General features: G+C 39.3%; 1 protein-coding gene across 1 annotated transcript in view; it reads left to right on the top strand.

Annotated features, from left to right (window-relative positions):
- Positions 1-11,914, top strand: part of LOC311297726 (NLR family CARD domain-containing protein 3-like) — a 105,332-nt gene extending 93,418 nt beyond the window's left edge. The window contains exons 11-12 of the mRNA XM_084420146.1: positions 5,907-6,080; positions 10,059-11,914. Of these exons, the coding sequence (XP_084276272.1) occupies positions 5,907-6,080; positions 10,059-10,077 (193 nt within the window). The 3' untranslated portion in view covers positions 10,078-11,914. The remainder of the gene's footprint in view (positions 1-5,906; positions 6,081-10,058) is intronic.
- The last annotated feature ends 638 nt before the right edge of the window (positions 11,915-12,552 follow it).

Genomic DNA, 12,552 nt, shown 5'->3' with positions numbered 1-12,552 from the left:
CCACTCCGCATGACCAGAGTTACGCGCATATGCCCTCGTTTTCTGATCATGGGGAGGAAGTTATGGTTTTTGCTCCTAGAACCTGTGTTGGAAACACAGGGTCTGAGGAAATTTCAGAGAGGTCATCAGGTTCTAATTTTGACAGACAATATGTCGGTGGTCTCTCTGATCATAGAGGGGGCAGTCATCCTGTCGAGGCAGGGGCGGCAGCCCGGGGATTTCAAACTCCACCCCAAGTTGGCTTTAGCCGGGATGGAGGTTGGTGTGTCAGAGGTGGTCCCGTTTCCCCTTCATATGGGCGGCCACCTTCTGCGCCACCTCTCCCGTGCTCTTCCAGCTCCGCTGGGTCTGGATATCATGATACAGACATGGTTGAGGCCACGTCTGTGTATGTTTTCCCCGATTGTTCTGCCCCCGGGGGGTTCTAGAGTACAAAGGGGTTCGGCAGTACGGGATCAGCTTACTCTTAGTAGCCCCGTACTGACTGGCCCGAATATGGCTTCCAAACATCTGGGCTCTTCTGGCAGGCCTTCCGCGGTAAATCCGGATCAGGATGGTCCTCCCTCCTTGGTCCGAGGTCATGATATTTCACCCTTGGCTGAAGCCCAAGAAGCTGCTGGATTGACCCCTGAGGGGGACCAATTCACAAATTCTGGTCTCTCAACCGAGGTCGTTGAGACCATTCTAAACTCTAGAGCCCCCTCCACGAGGAAACTTTATGCATTTAAATGGGAAATTTTCATTTCATGGTGCAGAGAACGTCAGTTGGACCCAGTTAACTGCCCAGTGGCTTCAGTACTGGAGTTCCTCCAGAATCGTTTCTCTGACGGGCTCTACCCGTCCACGCTTAAGGTCTATGTGGCGGCTATATCAGCCTTCCACATGCCTTTAAGGGTGGGCACGCTGGGGACACACCCACTCATAATTCGTTTCCTTCGTGGAGCCAGGAGGATGAGGCCTGCCATCCAGCCTAGGGTCCCCACATGGGACCTGGCAGTGGTCCTCAAAGGGTTATCCCTGGCACCCTTCGAGCCCCTGGATAAGGTGTCTGAGAAATTTTTATCCTTTAAGGTAGCCTTCCTGCTCGCTATTACTTCCCTGAAACGAGTTGGCGACCTGCAGGCGCTATCTGTGGCTCCCTCGTGCCTCGAGTTTGCTCCTGGCAGAATGAGAGCCATTCTCCACCCTAGACCTGGCTACGTGCCTAAGGTGCCCACGAATGTGGCACGGTCTATAATCCTTCAGGCCTTTCATCCTCCACCGCATGTGTCGGCTGATCAGGCTAAATTACACTTGTTATGCCCGGTCCGGGCTCTTGAGGCCTATGTACATAGGACCTCGGGCTGGAGGAAGTCGGACCAGCTGTTTGTGTGTTTTGGGTTATCCAAGAAGGGCTCCCCGGTCTCCAAACAGACTATTAGCAAGTGGATAGTAGAGGCTATTTCTTCAGCTTAAGAGGTGCGCAATTTGCCTTCACCTCTCCTGATAAAAGCTCACTCAACTAGAGGAGTGGCATCCTCTAGAGCCTTGCTAGCAGGGGTTCAGGTTCACAAGTTCTCATGTCTTGAGTGTGCCAGATTGCTTCACACCAGGGCGGGGTCTCTCAGTGTGGCGGCATGGGTATTCGTTCCCCAAAGCGTCGAGTATCGATGCAGCGGGAGTTCCCTTACGAAAGGGAACGTCTCGGGTTACTATTGTAACCCTCGTTCCCTGAGTAGGGAACGAGACGCTGCATCCCTTGGCCACACTTTTCGTGCTCCTGAGAACGACTTGCTTCGACCCTTTAAAAAGCTGACGCGGCTATGTTCCGTTGTCCTTATATAGCTTCCGGATCACCGTCACATGCAACGTCACGAGTGACGAAAGACACAGCACCAATCAAGATTGGAGTAGTTCCATTACAGACTTCAGACGCGTCATGCCGAAGGCATTCCCCAAAGCGTCGAGTATCGATGCAGCGTCTCGTTCCCTACTCAGGGAACGAGGGTTACAATAGTAACCCGAGACGTTAAGCGTTTTTTCCCGACGGAAGGGGCATCCTTGAGTATGAGGTATTGAGGGAAACCGATTATAATCCCGTTCATGGTAGAGAAAGTTGATAACATGTAGGCTACACAGGGAAAGTAACAATTAAGTTATTGAATGAAACAAACACAGCTTTTGGGCCCTATCTTGCACCCAGCGCAATTGACTTGTACACCGACGCATGTATCATTCCTATTTTGCACCCGCGCACAGTGGACTTTTCCCTCCACAGACGCACGTCGGTAAACTAGGAAATACACTTGCGCTCCCGGGGGCGGTTCAGCGCAAAGAGGAGGCGTGTTCCGGCGCAAACGTTCCCAAGGTGCAAAACCTTGTCTAAAGTCAGTGGCGCGTTGCGCATGTTATTCATATGCTATTTTAAGGGCGCATGCTTGGCCATAATCAATGTAGCGTGTGCACAACACGCATACACTTTGATTCTCTCATCTACACAGAAGCAGCAGTTTTCATTTTTGCAAATCCTACATTATTACAAGGAAAAATATTAGGTCTTGTAGGTCTTGATAAGCCTAGGGCTTCTACCTATCCCTTTTCGAACAGTGTGATTATTATGCTAAAAAACATTTTTTTGCTTTTCTTTGTTTTATTATTATTGATGGATATTTCATGTGTTGCTGTCTTTGGTTTAATTTATTTTTTAATTGTTCGAAATAAATATTTCATTCATTCATTCATATTAACACACGAGCGAAATCATTGTTGTGTCCATGAAGATGTGAAAAAATAGGCATAAATCTAGCTTACACATTTACCCAAATTATCATACGCCTGTTTAACCGAAGCTAATTTGGTAACTTCTCTGTGTTTTACGGCCCTGACGAGAACGTCGGTCTCCTCGGCTGTGAACCGCTTTGCGCCTGGCAAATCTGACGTTATAATAGCAATCCGCCATGGAACAAGCGCGCCTGCTCTTAAAGGGAATGTGAGATGTCGCTCTGATTGGTTTATTTCACCTTACGCCCAAACCACACCTATGAATAATGAAGCTACTTCAGACCAACCCATTTTAGATTTGCGTCGGGTGCAAGAGTCATTTAACCTGCTGGTATAATAGCAACAGCGCCGAAGACCCGCCCACAAAGTTACTTGCGTTTCTTGCTTGATACTTGCGTTTCAGATCGTTAAAATAGGGCCCAGTGTGTATTTATCATCTTTTCTGCATATATACTGACACAGATAATCATTTTCATTTTATGAATGAATGGCTTGTTCTAACTGCTTTTGCACCACCTGCTGGTGAAGTTAATTAACAGCAGATGGAGAGTATGCTCGGCAATCTACTGCTTTTCCTGCAGTTCCTGGATGTCAATGTTGAATTTACTGTCAAATTTGAACCACTGAATTTGTGGAAGCAAATTTGCAAAGCAAATAAAATGGACAGAAAATTGCCTGTTGAATTTTATAGGTTGTATTTTTAAACTTTGAATATTTTGGAAGTGAAATATGAAAGGTGAATATGGATTATTGAATTTTTAATAATGAAAATGTGTTTGAAATGTTTTTAATTAAAATATTCACAGCTTAAGTATTCAACCATGTTGAATTTCAGCCCATAAAAATGCAAGCCCTAAAAATACAATGTATTAAAAAGCAAGCATGTGTAATGGATGTGGAAAGACACACTCACACGTGGGCTTCTTTGTGCTTGCCTTTATCTTTTTGAAAATAAAATGGCACAAATCACTTTGGCTGAAGATGAATTACTGCAGAAATTCAAGACCACAGCAGTGACACTCGAATCTGCTGCCATACAGCCAAACTCGTATGATTCATATTAAACTTAACAGTATACATGAAAACTGTAACAATATCCCTGTAATTAATAATACAGTGTACTCATACAGGACAATAATTTGTCTACGATAACAGGAAAACATTAATTGTTAACATTTATAACTAAAACACGAAAGCAACATACCTTTTTGAAAATAAAATGGCACAAATCACTTTGGCTGAAGATTAATTACTGCAGACACTCAATACTAGAAAAATAGAAATTACACATTCACTCAACTCATAAAACAAATAATTGTCAGAATTGTCATTGCATTGTTAAAAGCCTTTCTTTAAAGCAAATTTCGTTTTGTACAAATTGTATCTTAATTTGAATAAATGTTCCATCAACCAATTGCATGTATTTAATAAATAAAAAGCAAATATAGCAGACAATATAATAACCGTGACATGGAGGCGCCAATGCGCCGCGTTCACTTGCATTGCATTGTGAACTAGAGCGCATCTCATTGTAAATGAATGAAACTCAGCATAGGCCTATGCCTCATACATTAGCATTAAATATCTTTGCTGCATCCTTTCTAGAACAGACAAGGGCTTTCTTGCGGCTTTGCATCAGCAGAGCATTGCATCGTCCAGACCGCAAAACAATCAGCGGATGGCGGGCGGGTGCGGCTTTGAAATTTGGTCAAAAAACGTTGGTTAGGATGATGAGTTTTGTGAAGCGGTTGCGGATGAAATAATACCCCATCCGCGTATCTCTATCAATAACAACATTGAACACTACACAAATATTAATTTTAATTTAGGCGATCAAGTCGGATCAGACGAACGTCGCAACGCCCCCCAAGCAAGACACCAAGCAATGAACATAAATAGGCGTGGCTGATAGGCAAGAGCTGGCGCTAATAATTACGGTGATTGGCAATCACCCTGACACACACACACACACACTGACATACAGGCAGAAAGAGAGACAGTGAATTCATGAACCGTGACAGTAGCCCTCGCCCTAGGAATGCCTCCTGGCGCTCCCAGACGAACTTACCTGTCGATTGTAATCATCGATAAGGGAGTGATTCAGAATGTCTTTAGCTGGTACCCAACTTCTCTCCTCCGGACTGTAACCTTCCCAGTCCACCAGATACTGAAATCCACGTCCTCTCCGTCTTGAGTCCAAATTAAACTCCGCTTCACGTCTGGCGGTTCATTGTCTCCACGTCGTGCATTAAAATAGTTTAATGCACAGCTATCCGTGGATATTCCTGCTGATACCATGGTCATTTGTCAACATTGACAACTTAAAGCTGTTATTGATGTTTGCAGCATAATACTTAACTGGAAGGGTAAAACTGGCGGTTATTTTCATCAGTTGTGGCTTTTTGAGAAATATAATGTAGTGAATCTGCTACATTATATAAATTAAATAGAGTTTAATTTATTAGGGCATTCCTCAAGTGGAATGGATTTGACTGACGACGCTCTGAAAAGTGAACAGACATATGCGCTGAATTACAGACAGTAAAAGTGAGTGGATCCAATATCATTGGTCTTAAAAAGTGGGTGGGTCTTGTCCCACCCATATACAATGGTTCTGACGCCCATGCATTCAGTCTCAAATGAATATTACGACACTCATAGATAACAACACATTTAATCCACTTTGGAACAAAAGTGGCTAACTTCTGTCAACCTCGTCTTTAAGCAAGGACAAAAATAAAGCAATTTAATTTATTCTGGAATAAAAAAAATCTATTTTAAAATCGTAAACAATAAAATTGCGATAGTTGGGGAATGGATTATTTTTCTACCTGCCCTAACACACACACACACATTCCTTAAAATGTTTACAAATACATTAAGCACACACACACACACACACACACACACACACACACACACGCATGTTCGGTTTCCATGTTTTATGGGGACTTTCCATAGAAATAATGATTCTTATACTGTACAAGCTGTATATTCAATCCCCTAATCCTAACTGATGTATTTTAACAACATGAACTAATGAGTATTTGTATACATTTCATATTGACATTATTATGTTATATATTTTTTAAGTGGTCATGTTTATCTTTGGATATAGGCTTAATGTGTGTCATTGTTCTCTACAGGTTGAGGGATTGTGGTGTCACAGATGAAGGTTGTGCTGCTCTGGCTTCAGCTCTGAGATCAAACCCCTCACACCTGAGAGAACTGGGTCTGTCTGAGAATAAACTAGGAGACTCAGGAGTGAAGCTGCTGAAGGATCTGAGGGATGATCCACATTATAAACTGGAGACACTATGGTAAGAATAGATTTTAATGTTTCATCATCATATTTTTATTTAAATTTCAAATGGCTGATTTACTCACTAGAAATAAAAGTAAAGGTTCGGGTTCAGTAACACCATGTGTGTGAATATTTTGTCTGAGATCATTAGATAATGAGTCTTAAATTCAGCTTCAGTTTCTGTAGGTCTCTGAACTTTAAAATGTGTTTATTATGAGTTTAGTTCTGCACATACTGTTGTGACTGATTGTGAAAATAATATTAATGTTATTGTCAGATTTTCCCTGTCTTTAACTGTCTCTATAGGCATCTTTACACAGCCGAGTCGAGCTGTGTCTGCTCAAAGTTCTGTGTTCAATTTCAATGTTTTTAGTATTTTTATTACTTTTTATTAATATTCAATATCAGTAGTATTAAGTATTTGTATTATAACTTTTTATATATATTCATAATAATTTGTAATCATTGTATTTTGTGAATCATAGTGTTCTTGAAATGAGAGAGACTTTGAGACAAGTTAGACTGAAAGTAGAGTGGGGCAAAAAAGTATTTAGTCAGCCACCAATTGTACAAGTTCTCCCACTTAAAAAGATGAGAGAGGCCTGTAATTTTCATCATAGGTATACCTCAACTATGAGCAGTGTTGGGTAAGTTACTTAAAAAAAGTAATTAGTTATAGTTACTAGTTACTTCTCACAAAAAGTAACTGCGTTAGAAACTGAATTACATCATTACAAAAGTAACTAATTACTAGGGAAATTAACTATTGTGTTACTTAAAAAAAAAAATATATATGAAATGTTAAATGAATGAAATGGACACTAAATAGAACATCTTATTATTATTAAACATTGTACACTAATCTACACTATTTTAATGTTGCTGTGGGACAATGTGAGAGACACCTATTAACTTAAATATTAAAATATTATCATTACTATAGTGAAACAACAAAATAATAGATGGTTTAGAACTTTTAATATTTATTGCACAGACCACAACTGGCCAACAAATAAGTCTAAAAATAAATCATGCTTCTTAAGAAATGTACCAAAAATAAATAAATAGTAGCCTTATAAAAATATTCATACACATACACTAGTGCATATAATTAAAATGATAAAACTCACACACCTTTACAACTGGTAGACATTCTATATAGCCTACTTGAAGTTTTTTCTTCCTCACAATAGTAAGTTTAACAAAAAGTGCTCTCAATATAATACTGAACAATGTATCAACATAAATAATAATAATACAATATAATCTTTTGTGGGTTTATTTTTATAACCTACAGAGAACGTCATTATCAGAGGTTATTTATTTTAGCCAAATTCTAGTCATGTTTGCCGCACGTGTTCACAACCGTCAAACAAATGTTTGAACGTTCCCTGCAGGTTATTTTGGAGTTTATGTTATATAAACTAATTAAAACATTGCATATGATACCAATACGCTACATATATTATTCTAATGCTGAAATGTGTAATTTTTTTATAAATAAAGTATTTATGCTCGGACACATTCGGTCTCTCTCGCGCACTGTCGAGCGCATTCTCGGACACACTCGGTCTCTCTCGCTCAATGTCGAGCGCGTTCTTGGACACATTCGGTCTCTGCCGCGCACTGTCAAACGCGTTCTCAGACACACTCGGTCTCTCTCGCGCACTGTCGAGCGCGTTCTCGGACACAATCGGTCTCTCTCGCGCAATGTCGAGCGCGTTCTCGGACACATTCGGTCTCTGCCGCGCACTGTCAAACGCGTTCTCAGACACACTCGGTCTCTCTCGCGCACTGTCGAGCGCGCTCGCGGCATTCGCCTCGCTTTTGTCCAGTCCGGCGCCTCATAAACACTCACACACCAGAGAAAAAACTTTGCAGCTCCTATGGCTGAGAGAGAGCCTACTCGGATGAAAACCGCTTCAGTGAGCTCAACTATAGTAACGCCGCATTTTTATTGACAGTAACGGTAACGGCGTTGTAATGGAGGAAGCAGTAATTAGTTTGATTACTCGTTACTGAAAAAAATAACGCCGTTAGTAACGCCGTTTATTTATAACGCTGTTATTCCCATCACTGACTATGAGAGACAAAATGAGAAAAAAATCCAGAAAATCACATTGTAGGATTTTTTATTAATTAATTGGTAAATTCCTCGGTAAAATAAGTATTTAGTCACCTACAAACAAGCAAGATTTCTGGCTCTCACAGACCTGTAACTTCTTCTTTAAGAGGCTCCTCTGTCCTCCACTCGTTACCTGTATTAATTGCACCTGTTTGAACTTGTTATCAGTATAAAAGACACCTGTTCACAACCTCAAACAGTCACACTCCAAACTCCATTATGGCCAAGACCAAAGAGCTGTCAAAGGACACCAGAAACAAAATTGTAGACCTGCACCAGGCTGGGAAGGCTGAATCTGCAAAAGGTAAGCAGCTTGGTGTGAAGAAATCAACTGTGGGAGCAATTATTAAAAAATGGAAGACATAAGAGACCACTGATAATCTCCCTCGATCTGGGGCTCACCGCAAGATCTCACCCCGTGGGGTCAAAATGATCACAAGAACAGTGAGCAAAAATCCCAGAACCACACGGGGGGACCTAGTGAATTACCTGCAGAGAGCTGGGACCAAAGTAACAAAGGCTACCATCAGTAACACACTACGCCGCCAGAGACTCAAATCCTGCAGTGCCAGACGTGTCCCCCTGCTTAAGCCTGTACATGTCCAGGCCCGTCTGAAGTTTGCTAGAGAGCATTTGGATGATCCAGAAGAGGATTGGAAGAATGCCATATGGTCAGATGAAACCAAAATAGAACTTTTTGGTAAAAACTCAACTCGTCGTGTTTGGAGGAGAAAGAACACCATACCTACTGTGAAGCATGGAGGTGGAAACATCATGGTTTGGGGCTGTTTTTCTGCAAAGGGACCAGGATGACTGATCCGTGTAAAGGAAAGAATGAATGGGGACATGTATCGTGAGATTTTGAGTGAAAACCTCCTTCCATCAGCAAGGGCATTGAAGAAGAAACGTGGCTGGGTCTTTCAGCATGACAATGATCCCAAACACACCGCCCGGGCAACGAAGGAGTGGCTTCGTAAGAAGCATTTCAAGGTCCTGGAGTAGCCTAGCCAGTCTCCAGATCTCAACCCCATAGAAAATCTTTGGAGGGAGTTGAAAGTCTGTGTTGCCCAGCGACAGCCCCAAAACATCACTGCTCTAGAGGAGATCTGCATGGAGGAATGGGCCAAAATACCAGCAACAGTGTGTGAAAACCTTGTGAAGACTTACAGAAAACGTTTGACCTCTGTCATTGCCAACAAAGGGTATATAACAAAGTATTGAGATGAACTTTTGTTATTGACCAAATACTTATTTTTCACCATAATTTGCAAATAAATTCTTTAAAAATCAGACAATGTGATTTTCTGGATTTTTTTTTTCTTCTCATTTTGTCTCTCATAGTTGAGGTATACCTATGTTGAAAATTACAGGCCTCTCTCATCTTTTTAAGTGGGAGAACTTGCACAATTGGTAGCTGACTAAATACTTTTTTGCCCCACTGTATATGCAGTGTTAAAATAGTAATGTTCAAAGTATTATCTCCAGCGATTTTAATTCCTGTGTAAATGTATTTATGCCACGTCAGAGAAGCAATTGACATTCTGTGTAAATGCACATTTTGTGATTTTATGCCGCTTCAGATTTGGTTTCTGTGTCGCTTTCTCTGTGTAAAGATGCCTTATGTGTGTGATAAATTTGTAGTGAGTGTAATGATCATTTCTGCTGGTTCTGTATCAGCTGTCCATTGTGTGAAAGTGACCTTTCATGTGCTTTTGATTTTATAAAGTGACTTTAAGCATCAGATAGAAGCTATATTATCATGTTTGAGAATGAATTAATATAGATTATCTAGTTAGTTTTCTTATGAAAAGACGTGACAGACGTAATGTCTTATACTGCATATGTGACTGTTTGTGTGTTTTATTTTAGGTATTCGAGGACAGTCTGATCTTCTGATGATCATCTGATGGTGAATAAGGATCCACTACAGAGACTCACAGTCAACAGAATCACCAGAGACTGAAGATACAGTGACTTCACTGTTATAAATTAAGACTTCATTTAGATTTCAATGATCCTCTGAAAGACCTGATGAGGCGGCAGTAAAACACCTTTTATTTCACAGCAGCAAATTACAGTTTCTCATTCATACATTAACCATTTTATTTGTAGAAACACATAGTAAATCGAAAAGCTCAGAGTTTTGTTACAGAGTAACAGAGCCTGAATATCTTTGTGTTTGTGTTTTACCAGCAGAGACTAATGAAAAATTTATTTTTCATAATTATGAGCGGGAAAAAAACAATTCAAGCTCACTTTTGGAAAACAAACAATTGAAGCTTGAGTGTACCCAAGTGAAAAGGAAATATATTTAAATTGTGCTTATTTTGATATATTTAATGTATTTTAAGTGTACAGTATTAAGTATGTATTAAATGTGTTATTTTGAGACAACTTCAAATATACTTAGTATACTTTAATATGTATTTAAGTTCAATTTTAAGGTAATAGTAATATATTTTAATATACTTAATTGTGTTAAAATTGACCTATTTTAAGTACATTTAGTGTAATTTAATAGCACTTCTTTAAATTGTATTTTTAATACACTTTAAATATGTTTTAGAACTACAGCTTAAGTATATTTTTAGCTTCACATTATTGTGTTCCCAGTATATTTTAAATATAATATCAGCTTATTAATAATGTATTAGTAGAACACTATAAGAGCCACTATTAGTATAATAAAAATACATTTTTATAAAACCATTCAGTATGAAAATATATTTTAAGGTATTACAAATACAGTGAAAAATTATCATTCCGTAAAACACAGTAAAAAATATTTGTATAAAACACACACACTTTGAAAGCTAGTAAACTTTAACGTACTACACCCAGTGTACATCAGTACAGCAGCACATGTAAACTGTAAAAAAAAAATACATTAACATAAAATAAAATAGTGATCTGCAGAGGTATTATAAACAACAACAAAAAAACTAACTTGAGTCAATAAACCTAACTACAGTCAATAAAGTGCTGTCATTAATAGCTGCAAACAATTACAGTACTGTTACAACTCAAACTATCTTCATCCTTAAAGTGAATTGGAGTGATTGGTCTTTGAGTTTGCCTCGTTGCATTTCCTTCGAATCAGTGCTCCGCACCTCAGACGTGTTGGAAATTGTTTGATCACAGTGTCTGTGAAAGGGGAAAAAGATGAGTTTATTTTTATATTAAAGCAAAATTAACCTCTGTTAAAAAAGTAACTGTTCCCTTTCAAAAGGGAACTTGCACTGCTTCAATGATGCTATTGGGGAACGATGTTCTCTAGGCGCCTCTTTAATACTTCTGAGTCGCACTAGTCATAGGCTGTCAGCAGTCAAATTCTATTGCCGTGATTGTACAGCTTTTCAAACACCGGTTCACATGGAGGGTGTTCCCCATGCAGTGTCTCATTCCCTGTTCTCAGGGAACAGAGGTCGTAACCTAGACGTTTTTTATTACAACACAGTATGAGGTTTTGACATTTCCCTCTGTTGTACATACAAGGTGAAAAAGACGTACTGTTAAATGTATTATAAATGCATTAAAGTACATTTGTTTTGTACTAAAAACATACTTAAGTACATATTTAATACATTTAATTGTAAGTCTTTTTTGCCTGGTAAAAATGGAATTCTTTAACATGGCTTGTAATGCTTAGTTCATATTTTAACAGTAGACATTCAATATAAAATGTTAATGTAATTCAGAAAAGGAGTTAATAAAATATCTCTTGAACAACTGTGAAGTCTACATGGTATGTCACTGCATCACAGCAAAAAAGGGCAATTTAACTGTTTAACTGAAAAAGTATACCCAGCCAACAAGAATAATAATTATAAATGAAAAGGAGTAAGAGGATGCTTAGGTAGCTAGCTTGAAGCCAATGGGGCTGTCGGTAAGAACAGGTCCAGTCTAGTCACTCTGATGTTAAGGTCTTTATTTTCTTTCCAAATCAGGTATTGGATATGTGTGTGTGTATGTAGGGGTGTATGTGTGCACGTGTGGTTTCTACAAAGAACAGAAATACAATGTTTTAGTTTACAATAAACATAACATTGAATTAACAGGAAAAGAAGTAATTTAAACAATACATGAGGCCATCTACTCATACTATAATCTCAAATACATATGTAAATAACTAAAGAACATGCCTAAGCAGGAAATACAGCAAAATAAACACATTTAGGATAAACTTAAGAAATACAGAATAATAGTTAAGTGTCAAACAAAAGCACTTACATGGTCAAATACACACACGCAGGAAAAAAACAAAGGAGAAAGAACTCAGTCCTCTGCACAGTGCATCCATGTGCACCAGAATGAATGTGCTGTGGGCACAGGTGCAATTTACAAAGCCTGATAGTGTCCTAAT

This window comes from Rutilus rutilus, assembly GCF_951802725.1.
Source record: "Rutilus rutilus genome assembly, chromosome: 9".
Classification (NCBI taxonomy): Eukaryota; Metazoa; Chordata; class Actinopteri; order Cypriniformes; family Leuciscidae; genus Rutilus; species Rutilus rutilus.
The sequence above is the reverse complement of the archived record's forward strand: the minus strand, read 5'-3'. Positions and strand labels throughout refer to the sequence as shown.